General features: G+C 38.2%; 1 protein-coding gene across 1 annotated transcript in view; it reads left to right on the top strand.

The window, feature by feature from the left end:
• Window positions 1-19,359, top strand: part of LOC124711300 (citron rho-interacting kinase) — a 217,559-nt gene that overhangs the window by 165,341 nt on the left and 32,859 nt on the right. The window contains exon 28 of the mRNA XM_047241304.1: window positions 1,193-1,337. Coding sequence (XP_047097260.1) covers window positions 1,193-1,337 — 145 coding nt within the window. The remainder of the gene's footprint in view (window positions 1-1,192; window positions 1,338-19,359) is intronic.

Below are 19,359 nucleotides of genomic sequence, written 5' to 3'. Positions count from 1 at the left end.
CGCTCATTTTGTCCACAACTCGCTCATTTTGTCCACGACTTTACATGGTACTGTTAAAAAAGAAAAATGATAATGATGATATTCATAACAATGGGTTGTTCATTACTTTTGGTATTACCTTCATATGTATTTTATATGGGGAATTAACAAACTTATTAAGTTAGCTAGCTGATAATGCACATACCAAACAAAGTTAACAAGTTTGGATTTGAGTATAACGTAATACAAGATATGAAATTGTATTCTTTGCAAATTTGAAAAATAACTTACATCATTTTATAGTCCTATCACTGTATTGTATGCTATATAATTAACCAGGACATGTTTAGAAAATCAGTGCACAAGAGGCAGTTAAGTATATAAATAATTTGAGAAGTAATGACTGCTTGGCTTCTGTAAATTCAGGATGTATGTTACAACAAGAAACATGCCTGTTAAAAAAAATTATCTTGTTTTTATTACCTGCTTAATGACCTCCATTAAGCATATGTCAAATCTCTTCATAAGCTTTATGATTCCTGTATTATAGTTGGCTGTCACCATCCCATTAAATATGTTGTTCACTGCATTCCTCACCTCAGCATCACTTCCAAAACATTCCCTGTCTACAAACATCTTTTCAAGAAAAGATGTCTTACACGATCATATTCTTCATTCAGTTCTTCAAAAATCTGGGTTGAGTGACGGACATCAGTTGAGTTTCGCGATGCATAGTTATTACTCCATTGTTGACAATTTCACATTTCTTTTGTAATTTTTGTATCACCACAAACTTCCTTTAGTTGATGGTATATTTCTGCAGATTTCAGTTTCTGAGCAGTCCAAAATCGAATAGCATGTCTGACATCCCCACAAATGGATGAACTTGGTCTAATACAGTTCGTAACAGTCCCAGAATGCACAGTAACAACTTGTTTTGACTGTGAACTTGCATAACCCTGTCACATGATGTCGAGGAGACCGTTTGCTTTTGGATAGAAGCCCAATATCATTCGAGCCCAGCAAACGTGCAGTAGATCACTATTTCTTGGGCTACCCTTGTGCTTATACACATTTATGAACAACATGAAGGAAATGTGATTTGAAAAAGTTTGTAAGACCTAGTTTATTGTTGTGAGCTGTAGAAAGTTATGGTAACTGAAAATTATTGAAATTGTGTCTAATATTAAATCATGCTCATCAAAAATTTCAGGTTTTGCTGTTGGGAGCAGAGGAAGGTCTCTTTTCATTCAACACAAGTGCAGTGAATACTAGTAAGCCAGTTAAAATGAAGGGTGTCAGCAAAGTTCATCAGATGTCAGTCCTCCCTGAGATCAGAATTGCTATTATGATAGTAGGTATGTAAATATTCTTTTGATTTCATACTGATTTTCCCAGATACTAAATAATTTTCTTGTGTACCCAGTACTAGCACTACCTACAGTCAAGATAGAATTCATTTGCTCTTTAAAGAGTGTGGGCAGTGTAGGACATGTGATCAGCCAATACTGTGAACTGGACTAAGACTCAGGCTAGGTACCTAGCTTTAGTGAATAGTGTACTATCACTTTTACTACTTGAGTGTGCTTCATGTACAGACTCAAAACTGCAGTTCATAGTGAGTTTTTGCCCAATCTTTCTGAATCATGATGCAATTGGACTGGCACTACCGGGTTGGAATTTAATTTGTTGTTGTTGTTGTTGTTGTTGTTGTAGTTAAAGGATATAGGGCATGTCAAAGTATTTACAAGTTTAGACCAATTTAAAATAAGCTAATTTGTATACACATATTTTTACAGACTTCTAGTTAGAGACAGTCATTAGATTTACTCCTGGTATACAATACTTTTTTTTTTTTTTACAAATAACTTATTAAATAATGTAATGCCACACTGTTCACTCATCTCTTACTATCAGTCACTGCACACACTATATGTGCATTATTTCACAACACTTCACTCAAGACACACACACACACACACACACACACACACACACACACACACACACACACACACACAAAACGTGATCTCTGGGCCATTTTCTTTACCGCGCAACTTCTCATTTGCTATCCTCAAAAACTGAGTCAGCATCCCTCTATAATGAGTGAGATGTTGAGCTCAGGAAGAGGAAGAGGAAGAGGTGTTAGTATTGTGCTATGCATAGCTTGGATGGGTACATATTTCTAGAAAGGAAAAAGAAGGAAAAAACATAAAGTGAAGGTGTTATGTGGAATGTTGGATGTTTTATTATAATAATAATAATTATTATTATTTATTTGTATAGCATTTTTTTAATCAAACCCCTACTCCGTTTTATCTAAGTATTCCTTCAATGCATAAAATGTATTGCATAACAGGTACTTTTTCGCTGCCTTTGTAAATAAGTGTATTTTTGCAGTTTCTTTAATCTCTTTTGGTAATTTATTGTACAGTTTTGTTCCTAGTTAGAAAATGCTGTTTTGAGTTTTATGTTTATTTTTTCTTGGTAAATGTAAGTTGAATCTCTCTCTTGTTGCATGATCATGGAATGAGCTGTTTGTGCAGTAATTACCAACGTTATTTTTGACATGTACAACTGACTGGTAAATGTATTCACATGGAGCAGTTAAAATCCCCAGTGTTTTGAACATATCTTTACAATGAGCCTGACTAGTATTTTTGGTTATTATTCTTAAGGCTCTTTTCTGGAGTTTGAAAATTATGTTCATATTTTGTGCTTTGTTCCCCAAAAAAGAATGCCATAGTTAAGAATTGAGTGTACATATGAATAATATGTAACTAAAAGACACTGCATGTTACTCACTGCTCATAGGATTCTAAAAGGCATAACATGCTGATGACATTCTGTTAGCAAGTACCTGTGTGTGTTCACACCACTTCAACTGAGAATCAATATTCATTTTGCATTTGTTACACAGTCTATAGAGGTGCCATCTACATTTAATTTAACTTTGTCATTTTTCCTCTTCAAACTGAAATTCATGGCATTAGTTTTCTTTACGTTCAATGTCACTTTATTGCTTCTTGACAAATCATAAACTTCCTTGAGAGTTTCATTTGCTTTCTCAGCAAGGAGTTCTCCTGTTTTCTCAGTGACTATAATATTGATGTCATCAGCCTACCTTCTGGAACCCCTATATTAATGTATTTTGGTTCTGATAAGTGTTTTAGTAAATGTTTAGATTCATTTGAAGTATGTGTTATCTCTACTCTTTGTACTCTATCTGCTAGGTATGATTGAAACCAGTCATTAGCTACCACTCGTATTCCTAATCCTTCTAATTTATTTAGTAGAATCTTGTGGTTGACTGTATCAAATGCCTTAGAAAGATCCAAAAATATGCCTGTGACACATTCATCTTTCTTAAGAGCATCAAGTACAACTTTTGTGAATTCTACTATGGCTGACTCTGTATTTTTGCCACTTCGGAAACCAAACTGTGATTCGCTTAAAAGATTGTGTTTATTCAGTTAATTCATTAATCTGTCTTTCATAATTGCTTCTATTATTTTTGAGAATGCCGACAGCAGGGAAATGGGCTGGTATTTTCTGTGTCGTCTGCATTACCTTTCTTAAGCAAAGGCACAACTCTTGCCTGTTTTAACTGCTCTGGAAATGTCCCTGATGTGAAGGATTCATTTATTGTATTTGTTAAGGGGCCTTGTATAATCCCTATGCATTGTTTCAGTACACACATTGGTACTTCATCTAAACCTACAGACATTTTATTTTTTAGTTTTTGAACGGTTTTATTGACTTCATTCTCTGTGGTTGGAAGTAACATCATTGTATTTAGTGTAACATTATTTACAGGTGTTATATTTGTTTGGGGGAATTTTTTCTGTAACTTCTCTGCAAGGCTTGAAAAATGCTCATTTACATAGTTTGCTAGGTGTTGTGGATCATTTATTACCCTATCCCCCTCCCTTAGCAGTATGTTATTCTGCGTTTGTTAGCCTCTCCCTGTTTCCTTTTTTATAACATCCCAGACTGCTTTGCTTTTATTCTCTGTATTATATATTATTTTGTCATTAAATGACTTTTCTGCATCAATCAGCACCTTCCTATAGATCTTTTTGTATCTATGATATAAATTTAAGAATTCTGGATCATTGCGAGTCTTTTTCATGGAACTGAGGTGTTTAAGTGTTTGTGAGGACTTCTTAATACCTGCTGTTATCCATCTGTTTTTGTGAGGTGTTGATACAGACATGCATACTTTTGGAAATGCCTTTTCAAAGTTCAATTTAAGCAATGTGGAGAATTTAGAGAATTTCATATTCACTTTCGTTTCCTTATACACTTCATCCCAGCTTTGTTTTTCTAGTTCTTTTGAAAAATCTTTTATTTTGATTTCTGATAGATGTTGTCTGTAGGCTTGTAGTTTAGGGAATGATTCGATGCTTGATTTTACTGTTGTTATTTGACAGAGATGGTCTGATAGTCAGAGATCTTTTACAGCTACATCACATTTTCCCCTGTCTGTATTTGTGGACACATGGTCAATTACTGATGCAGTCATTATAGTAACCCTTGTTGCACTATTTGCCAATAGGGACATGCCAAAACTTTGAAGGATGTTTATGAAGGTGCTGCTGGATTCATTTATGATATTAGTGTTGATGTTAATGTCCCCACACAGAATTATGTTGACCTTTGTACTTAAGACTCATCTTCTTCTGTTATTTATTGAAAAAAGTGTCCACACTACCTCTGGGAGATCTATACACACACAAAACGCTTATCCTGGTGATATCAAGCCCTATTAATTCAATAGCTGATATTTCAAAGTGTTTGTCTCCACTTACTGTACTGAGTCATGCCTTAATTTGAACTGTGTTCCTTTTCTGATATAAATGCATGATCCTCCACCCCTTGAAGTAGTTTTGCAGTAAGAGTTTGCCCTTTCATATAATGATATTACATGTTGGATTTCTGTGTCTCTACACCAGTGCTCAGTAATACAAACTACTATGGAGTTAAAGACTCAACTTCTAATAGTTGTATTTTATTTTTTATTGATTGCATATTTTGATGGAGGATTGTTAAGTCTGTGAAATGCCCTATATTACTCTTTCCAATGGTTTGTTTTTCTTTGTGACATCTGGTATGTGTGATATTTGAAGTGTTAAAATCTGTCTTGTGAGTGATTGTTGCAGTATTTTTTAAACTGCTGAAGGTACTCTTAAGGCAGGGGAACCTGTTATCTGAATTTATCCTAAAAAGACCAAATTTTCCTACCTATGACAACAGATATTTGACCATGTGTGGCTCAAGATCCACCCCTCTATACTTTCATGAATCAGCTGTACCAATCTTCACTTCCCAGTCCTGTTTAGATGTAGACCATGCGTAGTGAAACCCCATCTGTTGATAGTCCTGACGGGCACCAGAGAAACATGAGCAAAGTTGCCTGTCCTCAGAGCCATCCGTAACCCCACATTGATTCGCCTCAGAGCTCCATCTAGATGTGGTCGATCATGACACCGGAACAGCTCAACAAAGTGTACGTTGGTGCCATGAGTCAGGGAAGCTATCTTGTCATCTATGCTATCTATGTCATATGCCCCATCCCTGTCCAAACTGTTTCCCGCCTCCCGCCCCACCCACTATCATTACAGGGTCCTATTTTGCAAAGTCCTTACATAAAGACCCTAGGTCCTATATCACATGACTTAGCCCTGCATTTAGCTTGAAGATACTGGTGGCCTGGTACGCTGCCCCTAAACTTTCCTGTAACTGAGGGCCTACACCTCGACCATGGCTACCACCTAGCAGCAGCACTTTCTTCTTCCTAACACTTTGTACATTCCTAGGCTTCTTGGTCTCGGATGAAGTGTGCTTCACATTTCCTGCTCTTCGTTCTACCTGAGGCTCTTCTCCACTTAACTCTGGCAATGGTAGATTCCTGTTTTTGGTGTTGATCATAAAACTGTCAGATCGCTTTCTCTTTCTTCCTATCCTCCTACCAGCTCCCAGTTCCCAACCACCCTCCTCCCCATCTCTCTTGCTCCTTATGAGTTCGTTCCTTGCTTCCTCCAGCTGCGCCTGAAGGGCACAGATTTTCCTTTCCTGTTCTCCAGTCAAAATGTTCCTACTGCATACTCTGCAGTTCCAGGAGAGAGCCTCTTCTGGTCTCTCAACATTCTCCCCACTGCACCCCCCCCCCCCTTTCCCAGTGAAAATATTTCCTACAAGATTGGCAACAAATCCCTCTACTCACTACCCTATAACAGCTCACACATTTCTCACTCCTGGTCAGTTTCGAAATAATTAAGTTTAAAGAATGTTTTAAATTTGTCAAGGGCGTGAGAATGGCTGTGTGTAAACAAAAAACTGCACAAAGGTCTTATGTGCGGTGGTTGTTGTTCTGTACTGATTTAGAGATACAATGACAGAAGAATGAATTTGTAATTACTTTGCTTTTAGAGAATTTACATTATCTGGCATGTTTGGTCAGGTTTTTAAACGTTTATAACTCGGAAAATTGTGGCCTAGATCGCGTCTGTCTAACAAGTAAACAGTACAAAGTGTGTTAGTTAAATACGGTTTAGAAATGTTTAATTACACTTTTATTGTGACAATAGACACTGATGAAACTAGTAGCTGTCTTTCTTTAAACAAATTTTGCACTATCAAGAAAACTTAAAGAGAATGTTTTGTGTTTGTCACGCAAAATTTTGGGTTATCAGGACTTCAGCTAAAGAACAAGTTTTTTCAAGAACAAGCTCTTCTGGGACACTAATATTCGGTTGTGGAACAAGAACGGACACTACAGCAAGCATACAAAACAAGGAAAATTTAAAATTGACACTATTTCCTCTTAAATAAGTTCTTTTAGCAGGCGAAGAAAATACCGGTGATCTCACTCAGCGTCCATCTTGTTACTGTTTACTGCTGGCAAGTAGAGTTGCTTCTGGATGGATGATGGTAATGTACTGTGCTCACAAAAGGTCTCCCAGTGCCACTGTCGGATGTGGCTGTACCTGGAACCCAAATCAAAGATGATAGCTACTTAGGTATTCAGCTATCCTGTAGTTGGAAATTCTCATTTCCCTCATAGCAGTCTAATGGCAGTTAGTGCAGGTTTGCTGGTGGCACTTACATCGGATGCCAGAGGCACTGTTAATAAGGTTATCTGCCAGTTATTTGGAAATTGAAATAATTCTCAAGAATCCACATGGAAAAACTGAGGAATTCACTGGGTATTTCCATAGAGAATATCTGTTTTAGGAAATGTGTTTCTGTGTGCTGTGTCTTAAAATGGTGAGACGCGTCAAACAACACAAGACGGTTGTGTCGAACGCTGCCATCATGCATGCCTGGGCCAATTGGATGAATCTCCAATGACACAACACTACCTCAGCATTGGACAACACACAGTCTATGTGAATACAAAGATTATATTCCCAGTTTGTCCTTATAGGACACTCCGATTCAATATTCTAACTTATTTCAACCTGGAATTCTGCACTTGTTTCTTTTGGATCCTGATCAGGAAAAGGAGTATTTTGGACGACAAGCCTGTTGCAGCACCGTGAAGGATCTATATAGCCACCAGTTTTGGGTCAGCTTGTAGCCACAGCTACGTCCAGTAATAACACGCGCTGAATATCACACCTTAATTCATAGTAGATACCACAAAACAAGGCTCAGTCATCCATTGGTAAACAACAGCACCTACCTGACGATTTTGAACATCTACCTTGAGAAAATATTGTGGGATGTACACGATGTGATCTCATGGCACAACTAACAGTTGTGTATTCATTATATTGCTTTTTTCATTACATTTTTAAAAAATCAGTCTTAGTGTATTGAGGAGGAGGTGGTAGATCTGAACTTTACTATGAATGAACTTGCACTCCTTTGTGGGGTATGACCTTATATTAATATGAAATTTTATGTAAGTGTTATATTAGGCATAAGAAAAAGTTCATCTAATGTGTGTAACAGGTTTTTAATAAACTGTGCAGCTTTTCCTTTTTTCAAAAAAAAAGGGCAAGCATACAAAGGATGTAATTTGAAAATTTGTTATACACTTTCTTTGCCCTATAAATAGTTTTTCTAATGTGTTCTGTGGTAAGACTAGAGAAGCGCAAGTTCTGGTGTTGATTTACAATTTTGTTCTGTAGTTCAGCAAACACGTAATTTATAGTGCCAAAAATGTATAAATTAATTACTGCTAGTCTCTCTCTCTCTCTCTCTCTCTCTCTCTCTCTCTCTCTCTCTCTCTGTCTGTGTGTGTGTGTGTGTGTGTGTGTGTGTGTGTACTTTTGATAGAAAAAGAGCTAATGTGAATGCTGTTTTCTGTTACATGTTTCTGTGCTCTCTGCATAGATCTATAGGTGAGTGGTAGCCTTTTCCTTATTCTGCTAGTCTCACTGTCTAGAATTTCAGTTATTGTTACTCTCGGTCTTATGGTAAGTGAACAGAAACTTACAATATGTTCTATTGTCTGCCTTACTGGTACTCTGATTGTCTTCTTCTGAATTACGAGAATATAATTTACATTTTCACTGTGTCCCCATAGTAGTAACCATATCTTAACACAGATTTAAGAGAAAATACCTCAGCCAGATGCTTAAGTGTGATTTGCAGATGTAGAATATGTTGTTCTTCCATATTCTAAAGTTACACATGTCATCAGTCTCTTATGTAGGTATATCTTTCTTGATAACTTAACTGAGAGGTTTGCAAGGTAGTTTTTTAAACATAATCCCTAAATGTATTACCCTTTGTTTCTCTTTATTAGCACTTATGATAAGCTGGACCATTTTCTGGATCTTTTTATTTCATTTAATATTACACCATTTGCATTAAACAAAGATAGTGAACTTCCTTTTGTCATATTGTCGATAAGACCCTTCAATACAAGGTTTACAGAGACAGAAGTTTTATCATCACCATGCATATGTCTTTATGTAAGTATTTTCAGGTGACTCATTTGTCTATACAAGGAATAAAAGAGGTCCTAATTTTGGTTGCTGTGCACTCCCTATTAAACCTCAAGTGGGTTTGATAGTTCACCTCCACAACTCACTGCCCGCTTTCTTTATTAATGTGCCATAAATTCCATAATGCAGTTTATAGCGCGAAAAAGAATGGTCAACACAATAACATAACTTGCTTAGTTTAAGGAAGGTGTTATTTATGTGAGCATGTTCTTTGAATGCTGATCACCTGTTTCACACCAAGAGTTCTACAGCAGACTCAGCTGACCTGTCATTGTTGTAAGCATACCACAGGAACTCATTCATACATTAACATAAATTTACGTAATGAAATAAGTAAATATGTGGGTGACAAAAGTTGTCGGCTAGTGTAACGCTTAATTGTTTTTGAAGATTTCAGCTCTTTCCAGTTTTGTTGCCAATGAAAAACCCATGTAATGAAAAATCATCTGATGAACAATATTTATCACATAATCTTTGCAGCATCTTACGTTGGAAAATTCAGTACTCATGTGATCCAAATTTTCTAGACTTTAACTCCACAAATTGTTGAAGTTTTATTATGGCCTTTTCATCTCTATAAGATCACTGAATAAACCTTTGGTGGACATGTAAGCAATTAATTTCCTGTAGTAGAGCCATAATATCTATTAGACCCAAGCAGAGAGAGTGGACTGTCATATGGATTCCCACTTAAAAGCCACAGACACTTAGCACATTCTGCAACTCTTCTTGTTTGATGAACCATACAACCTGCCAAATGATAAATAAAAAATCTCTGACATTGTGAAACAGTTTGAATTTCTGTGGGGATTGAAACACAGTGTTTTCTTAATTTTATTTTCCAGTTCAACAATTTGTTCTTTTGCTCCAGAAGTCTAGCTAATGTATCTATTCAGCTTACGTAATATATCGGTTAACATTCACATTTATATTCATAATTTTCAATTGAAGATTACAGTTTGAAGCATATGCAAACTGATGAAGTGTAGTACCGACAAAAGATCGTTGCAACTTAGTGACCTTAGAATGCTGAAATGATTGTCAAGTGGAGTCTTTTCCACAAGTATTTAGATATTGTTAATGTACTTTCAATAGTTATGCTGGGGGACTGCAGAGTTCTTTTGGAAGCAAAGGTGTTGCATTAATCAGTGAGAACATTTGTACATTTCTTTCTTTTGTGAGCCTCTTGAGTTTTTATGGAAAGTGTCGTTAGGAAAATAGTAGTTACTTGTATTTACTAAGTTGTTCATATCCATTGCGAATGATTCCATTACCTCATTATCTTTGAATTTTACAACTTTTATTTCCCTGGTGAATTTTACACTTTTCCTCTATGAGGTGCTTTCACAGTAGATTGATTTTCATATGGGCTGTTCTCAGTATACTTCACAATCACGCAACTTCTAGTTTGTTACACTTCAAAGCTTTCTTTATAAAAGTATTGCTGTGTCCAGTACACTGATTTATTTTGTATATTTTATTGGACAGAAGAAATCTAGCAGACATTGCAACTTCCTCTAGTGTACTATCTTCTCTGCCACAACTTCTCTTATACAAATGTATTCATGGCTGTAATTTTCAGCAACAGTACTTTTTTTTCCTGGAATAAATTGCAGTCATCAGCTGCAAATTAATTTGTCATGCTCAGAAGCCTACAGAATTGTGATATTATAAATCTTTAGACCTTGGCTATACATTTATGTGAAATATAAAAAAATATGCTACAGAAGTATACTTACTTTAACAGACAGTAATATCTTCTTCTAGAAGCATAATGCCATAGTATTTCTTAGCACACTATGGCATTATCCTTCTATGAAGAAAATACTGTCTGCTAGCTTCTGTAATAAACTTTTTATGCTTTACATAAATGTATAACCAAGGTCTAAAGATTTATAATAATCGTAATTTTGTAGGCTTCTGAACATGATAAATTAATTTGTCAAACCTGGTAAAGATAATAAAAATTTATTTGCAACTGATGACTGAAATTTATCCTGAAAAGGAAAAAAAATCCGTCTTTCTCTTGGAGTTTCAACTTGTTTGCTGTTGATAATAAACAAGTATGCTTTTGTTAAGTCATCAAGTACCTACACAATGGTAGCCCCCTGACCATACAAGGATTCCATTATTGGTGCCCAGCTGGAAAATCTCTACATATGTCAAAGAGTGCCCATTGTAACTGGGGCACAGGGAGTCAGGGCAACTGTTATTTGACCAGGTTGCTGTTGCTGTGGCTGGGTGGTGCACCTGGAGAGAGACCCCATTCACAGTGAGTGGCACCAAGGCAAATGACTTGCACCTGAAGCGGATCAAACTTCCTTTTGCTGGTGGACATACTGCCCCAACAATCTCTTCTGAAAGAAAAGTTCACCACAATGTGGAGAGATATGACCCCACAATGTTTCCTTCTCTGGCTATGCCATGGGAGGAATGTAGGGATAAGAGACAAAGCAAGAAATACTCCCCACAATACTTAGTTTGCTCTAGGATTGACAGAGATTGGTTTATGACCACTAATCCTTTATTCTTCGTTGAACACATTGAGGACAGGTTTAGGGAAGTAGCAGTGATTTCGAAAATGTTTAAAAAGACATTTCCCATTCAGTTGTGGAGGCTGCTCGCCTGTGACAAGCTGGGTGACATACCTGTAACCGTACCCCCACCCCATGACTAACCATCACTAAGGTGATGGTAAATTCAGTACTACACAGCTGAATCTGGAGGCAATGTGTAGAATATTGGACTAAGATTCAAAAACGAAAACAAGGCAAGCTTGTGATGCCAAAACCATGTTTCAAGAGGTTCTGTAATCCTGAACTTGAACAAGAAACAGGTTGAACTAATGATCACTAAGGTGATGGTAAATTCAGTACTACACAGCTGAATCTGGAGGCAATGTGTAGAATATTGGACTAAGATTCAAAAACGAAAACAAGGCAAGCTTGTGATGCCAAAACCATGTTTCAAGAGGTTCTGTAATCCTGAACTTGAACAAGAAACAGGTTGAACTAATGGTAGGTCTCATGGCTGGCCATGGGAACTTTAAGAAACACCTACACATGATTTGTATAGAGGAAGAAGCCCCTAGGTGTGAGGAGCATGAAACAGCACCTCACCTAATCTTCTAATACGAAACTCTTGAGCGCAACAGACACAGAATATTAGGGTCAATAGAGCTTGAAGAAATTGTCTAATAACGAATTAGTAAAGGGTCTCCTGCTGCTTCTTAAGGGTGCTGTTTGGCTATAGTAGAATCACAAGGAGCAAAACCTCACAATAAACTGTTCTAAGACCACGTTGTTTTTGTCTCTCTTCATTTATCAAATCAAACCCCTCATAACTCTCAATATGGTGCAAGGTATCATCTTCCACCATGACCTCCTTGTACAGACCAATGACAAGTTATATACCAATTTGGAGCAATGGAGTGTGTGTTTCATCAGTTGTGTCCAGTGTGGACCGAATGATGACAGGGTTAATATGGGGGCTTCATCTTGGCCTATGAAGGTGACTTGTTCCCTTGCAGGGTCTTGGTGATGGTGTTTCAGTGTGATGTGAAACTGCATGTTTCCTCTCCCATATGGTGGTTCAAATTCATGAAATTCGTGCACATCTCTGAATTGTAATTCCAACCCCCTCTGTGGGGATTGAGCACTTAGTTGCACTTGAACACTCCTTTAGGTCTCCTCTGTCACTCTGCTGTTTGTGTAGAGTTTGGGGAGTACCGTTCTCTCTATTCACCGAACTGCATCGTCTTCCTAAAAGAAAAGAAAATCCAGGAATACAAGACTTTTGACCGACACACAAATCAGGAGACTTAGAATAATTAAGATTGTTTGCATCCTTTACGTATGACAATGACATTTGCTGCTGCTATGATGACATCATCCTTTCTATCGATGGTATCCTCATCCTACATGCCTTCTGTGTTGGGCCCTCAGGATGACTTGACTACACCCAGTCTCTTGGTGGTTAGGCGCCCTCTCCTACTATTTCTCACCCACCAACTTTGGAGCATCAGTTCCCCACGCACCGCAGACATTGATTGCCAACCTGCGACCATAGAAGCAAGACCCTCCTCTGGCATCTCTCTGTAGAAAGGGGTCCCTTGGGTGGCTCACCTCCCAGGATTCTACTGATTTGAAACCAGATACTAGGCAGTGGCTGAAGGAGCCAAGTTTTTTTTATCATAGAGCTTTATGTTCCTTTCCTGTCCCTGAAAGCAGGGCAGAAAAGTTCTCATAGACATTTAAATCGTCCAAGGGAAGATCTGCAAGGCAGGAGAGGTTCCAGTGCTCCTAATCTCTGTACCCAAGGTGGAGTTCCCAGTGGCACCTGTGGAACCGGATCCTCCCCCACACAACCTATTTCAGAACCAATGTGTATTGATGCCGTGTCCTCACCATCGGTGGCAGCAGATGACCCTGGACCATGACCTGCCTCCATAATACCTTCACAGCCCCACAGGATACCGATAGCATGATCCTCCAGCGGTTTTTTTTTTTCACCACCTGGCTGAGTAACAGTGTCTCTTGTGCATCTCCCCTGCTTTCTGCATTGCCCTCCAGGGAACTCAGTTCCCTGCATTGCAGACCCATACCCTCTGTGGTTATCAGGGCTGGTCTTAAGAATCAAGCTGACTGTGACATGGTACTGAGTGGATTTTGCAGATACGTTCTGTACACATGCCACTCGATAAGACTTTGGAGCCTTTGGCTGCTGTTAGTGCAAAGATGTGTGGATCAAAAAATCTGTAATGTGCATCTCCGTCCCAAAAGTGAAATGTCTCGAACAGCATTGTCTGCAATGATTTCTCAGCTCCCCCACCCTACCTATTTTTGTGACTTAAATGCCCACAACCCTTTGAGTGGTGGAATTATGACCACTTGTAACGTGCGCCTGGGGCACACAATACTCATTACAGCCTGTACTATGGTAAGTTGACGGGCTTCACCAACTCCGACTACTACTGCTGAGCCCGCTATGCCGTGCAGCGCCCGTGTGCATTTTCCCGCGCTCGCCTGCCATCCATCTTTTACCGCTCCCATACAGACAGGGTATTCACCAAAGGTTTTGCATTCCACATATCCTAATACATTGCCTACGTATGGACCAGACGCACAATTACAATTTTAACATTTACAGCAGTCTCAACATTTGTTAAACTTCAGTTCTATTACAATATTGCTTGAAATTTGACATAAACATTAATATTCACATCGAAATTTGTTTACAGTTTTCTTAACACCATGACATGAAACAAAAAAGAAATGAAATCAGAACATCGATTACACTAATTTATCGAAAATCAGAAGAAAAAATTATTATATGTACAATAGTACAGCGTTGTTGTTGTTACACATGCCCCTGTTTCCAGTAAATTTCACTAAGTGCAAATTTGATGGGAACACTGAACTTTATATTTATACAGGGGTTCTGAATTTTTGCATGAATGTGCCATCATAAAATTTTTGTATCACTAAACTTCCTTTCTCGCACAATATAGAGGTCTATAGTTTTTAATATATCGAGAACATTTACTTATCATTTACTTAAGTGCCTTTAGCACAGTCCATCCTCCTATTACAACATTATTTAAGTAGCAAATTACTCATCATTATTAAATTTCTCAGACAAATAAAACCAAAATTTGGAACACAAACACTTATCTACAAAAGCAGATACAAATACCTATATATACTATAAAACAATTTGTTGCTGCTCGCATTGAATGGCAGTCCATTTCCTTATTTACTAATAAACACACAATAATATTTAAAAAATTCACTACATATATTTGCTGCCTATTATTCAGATTTGGGCAGTCCATTTCGCATCATTTTACCACATCACCTGTACCATACTTTGGTTTTCGGCTGTCCCATCTTTTATTTGGCTTGCAGCATTTGCTTTTTTTTTTTCAGCCCTTTTTTCCATACACCTTTACATTTATAGTACATTTGGTAATCTGAAACTCACATAACTACATTAGCACACTGACATTGGTATACATACATTTACAAAGATTTGTTACATTTAGAATAAAATGGTTTCAGCATAAGATACAGCACATTTACTGCAAATTGCTCTCTGAGTGTACTTAGGTCACTCACTCCTAGGAACATACAGTTTCAGGTCCACAACATTTCTTACACCTAAAGGTCTTTTGGATTTTGGGTAGATCACAGGTAGTAAGCATTATCGTGTGGAATGTTCTGTATTATATACGGTCCATTATAAATATATTTAAATTTGGAAATTTCATGGTTCAGTTCACTAGATTTTTCGTGGGTTTTTAAAAGAACATAATCTCCAATTTTAAATTTTGAAACTTTCAGATTTTTATCATGTCTTTTAGATCTAGATTCAGCTTTTTTGCTTTGCCCTTTTTCTGACTAATTCTTTCTTTTGACTCAACCCCAAGCTTGTACAAGGTGGAAACTCTAGTTTTTCCTCAATTAAACTTTTACTTCTGCTGCCTAACAAAATTTCTTCAGGTGGGAACCCAGTAGTTTCATGATGTACTGTGTTCATGACATTCTCCAATATAAATCTGCCCCAGGCTCTAAATCATTCCCCCCCCCCCCCCCCCTTCCCTCCCCCCCCCCCCCCCCCCCCTCTTGTATTTTCGAAGTATTTTGTTCACACTTTTGTACACATCTGGTAACTTTCTCGCCTAAATCTCTTTCAGTGTCTGAAACTGCCTTTTTCAACTGTGATATTCCGTGTTGACATTCGTTTACGATCTCAGTTTTAAGACCGAAAACTTTTTCGTCTACTTTTGTTTCGACTAGAGGCTCTACTTTCTCTTGGATGTTGAGAATTTCAACATCAAACCTACTGTTAATATTGTCTATTTCCCCCTGCATAGTATCCATATTTTTGTTAATTGTGTCAATTTCAAATTTCATAGTATTTACTACAGAGCTTAAACTACCCACTTTTTGTTCTACCTGTTCTATTTGTTTACTAATTTTAATTCCTTGTTCTTCTACCTGTGCTTTAAGCTGATCATTCTGTGTTTTGAGCTGATTACTTTGTGTTTTGAGCTGCTGATCAACGTGTGTTTTAAGCTGATCATTCTGTCCTGCAATTTGTTTGGTTAATTGTTCAAATAAATCGTTAATGCTTAAAATTTTCACGCTGTTTTGTTCTACGAAATCTGTGGGTTCTGATCCTACATTAAAATTTTCTTTCGGTTCTTTTTTTATCTGTGGTGAATCAAACATCTCAGTGGATTCGTTCACATACCCGCTATCATCTACAAAGTCATCCTCTACTTCCTGTTTTATTCCTTGCTGTGTTCGAGGCAGTCTCAACATTTCAATCTGCTCGTTAACATGTTCGTGATATTGTATGTACGCCAATTGTCTTCCGCTAACGCCATCTGTTATTTGGCCGCGTACACTCCTGTCATTCCCAGCCGCATTTTCCATTACGCTCGGCACATCTACTGTGGCTACGTTCTTGTCCATACTGAACGCAAATCACACCACACTACCGTACTTGATGTTCGCTGCTATTTACTTTACTGAATATTATTACAATTCGTGCTACTGAACATCCACTGTTCGGTATTCACATTAATTTGTGACCGACAACAACTGGATGTCCTGTCACGGTCGCCACTTGTAACGTGCGCCTGGGGCACACAATACTCATTACAGCCTGTACTGTGGTAAGTTGACGGGCTTCACCTTATGAGAAAGGATTTTTGTATAGAAATTGACCACGTGTACCTGAATGGAGGCAAATCAGACTTACACCCACTCGGTAATAACAATGATACGTCAAGTAAGTCCGAAATGCAACTACACGTCAGGACGGACAAGAAACAACACAGAAGATGCTACCAATTTGTTAATAATACGGTCGCCAGCCTAATTAGGCATTAACTGAGTTTCTTCCCTGTACAAGTTGATGTCCCGCTCATGCCCCAACATCGTGCAGCCCGCCTCCAGTGGTGTCGCGACAGGCGTGAATGGAGGGACGAATGGAGACGTGTCGTCTTCAGCGATGAGAGTCGCTTCTGCCTTGGTGCCAATGATGGTCGTATGCGTGTTTGGCGCCGTGCAGGTGAGCGCCACAATCAGGACTGCATACGACCGAGGCACACAGGGCCAACACCCGGCATCATGGTGTGGGGAGCGATCTCCTACACTGGCCGTACACCACTGGTGATCATCGGGGGGACACTGAATAGTGCACGTTACATCCAAACCGTCATCGAACCTATAGTTCTACCATTCCTAGACTGGCAAGGGAACTTGCTGTTCCAACAGGACAATGCACGTCCGCATGTATCCCGTGCCACCCAACGTGCTCTAGAAAGTGTAAGTCAACTACCCTGGCCAGCAAGATCTCCGGATCTGTCCCCTATTGAGCATGTTTGGGACTGGATGAAGCGTCGTCTCACGCGGTCTGCACGTCCAGCACGAACGCTGGTCCAACTGAGGCGCCAGGTGGAAATGGCATGGCAAGCCGTTTCACAGGACTACATCCAGCATCTCTACGATCGTCTCCATGGAAGAATAGCAGCCTGCATTGCTGCGAAAGGTGGATATACACTGTACTAGTGCCGACATTGTGCATGCTCTGTTGCCTGTGTCTATGTGCTTATGGTTCTGTCAGTGTGATCATGTGATGTATCTGACCCCAGGAATGTGTCAATAAAGTTTCCCCTTCCTGGGACAATGAATTCACGGTGTTCTTATTTCAATTTCCAGGAGTGTATTTTTCCTACGTGGAATGTTTCCCTCTATTATAACCATATCATTAATACTGTTATTGTACTACTTCACAAAGAAAAAGACAGAAGACAAAAACTACAGACCTATGATGCAGTGTAAATAAAGTAAAAGATATTTAATGTTGCCACCATCCTCACAGAAAGAAGATTGATCACATAAAGGAATAAGCTGGCTTTAGTAAGTAGCTGTAGCACAGTTAATGACTAGCAAGTAGGGGAAAATTACTAAATTGAGCATTGAATATGGATTTTACCAATTTACCAAAGATTTGCAATTTTGAAAATGCGTCACTCAGTTTCAAGTAAGGTCAGTAAAAGGAACCAGCTATTGATTTATTCTGGTTGTCGAGTACAGCGTCTATTCATACTAGCTCACAGTTTCACAGCAATGGCTTCTAACAGCAACAGTCACTACACCACCAACAGTATTTATTTTATCCTGTCTGAACACTGTTACGTAAGAATTTGAACTAAACTTTCCTCTGGCTTTAGCTAGCTTGTAGTAACTATAATGGTTTTAGCTTCAGTGCTTTCTATTAGCACATCGAGCTCTGGTTCTTTACTAACACAGCTACAAAAATGGGAGACGAATTCGCTGTCTTTCTGCATCAAATAATCAATTGTGTGATAGATGTCATTTTCAGTTGTTTCTGCCAGATTTCACCCATGATACATGGCAAACAACTGATGTAGCATTAACTGTACTTTGATCATAAATAGCAATGATCATGGCCAGTGTAAGAAAGAAAAAAAGAAAGAAAGAAAAGGTGATCATTTTCAAGAATATATCAGTTTTATCACGAGTTACACTGTTACATACAGATTCCTCGGTTGAATTATTTGTACTTTGGTCAAATCGTGCAGAATTCTTTAGGAACACATATGTTCACAGCTAAAAGTTTGTGCGAAATTGAACACACTGCAGTCTCCAAAATGCATAAGTATGCCTTTGTATCATGCTGAGTGACGCAACTATATCCTCACCTTTTGCACACAGCTACAATACTTTGGGAATGGCAACCAGTTTTGTTTGACCTGCATGCAATTCATCAGTTATAAAAGCATAATCACAAAAAACTCTGCAAAGCAGTATTTTCTTAGACAATATATTCCAAATGTGATAGATTAAGAAAAGTTGAGTGAAGCGATTTGGGGCATTTTTGTTGAGTTACAGTTTGACAAAAATCATAAAAAATAGTCCACTGAAAATCTTTGTATGAAATTTGTTTTTTTCACAACACTGAATTTTTAACTACTTACAGTAAACAGCCTACTTAGCTAATTTATTATGTAACATTGTTTTACAAATAACAGATCATTTTAAAACCTAGTAATGTCTTGGTTTGATAGTACAACCTAGTGGTCATTAGTAAAAGTTAAGGAGGTGGCTCTAGTAGCCTATACCACCCCATTATACTCCCCACACGGACTTTATGAGATATCAAAATCATTGGGAAGCCATCCTGATGAACAGCCTCTAAACTGTTGTCCACAAGTCTGAGATTGATTGGTGCTGGATCAGAAGTGCCCATATCTCATTCCACATGGTATGATGGGGTCAGCTGACCTGAGGAAATATAAGCACACTCACATCAGTGGGACATTCTGACAGAAACTGGGAGCAGTGACGTGGTTGACTGTGTCACTGTGCATCCGAGTCGTGTGTTT

The sequence above is a fragment of the Schistocerca piceifrons genome, chromosome 8 (assembly GCF_021461385.2).
Source record: "Schistocerca piceifrons isolate TAMUIC-IGC-003096 chromosome 8, iqSchPice1.1, whole genome shotgun sequence".
Lineage (NCBI taxonomy): Eukaryota > Metazoa > Arthropoda > Insecta > Orthoptera > Acrididae > Schistocerca > Schistocerca piceifrons.
Note: the sequence above shows the minus strand (reverse complement) of the source record. Positions and strands in the feature narration are given on the sequence as shown.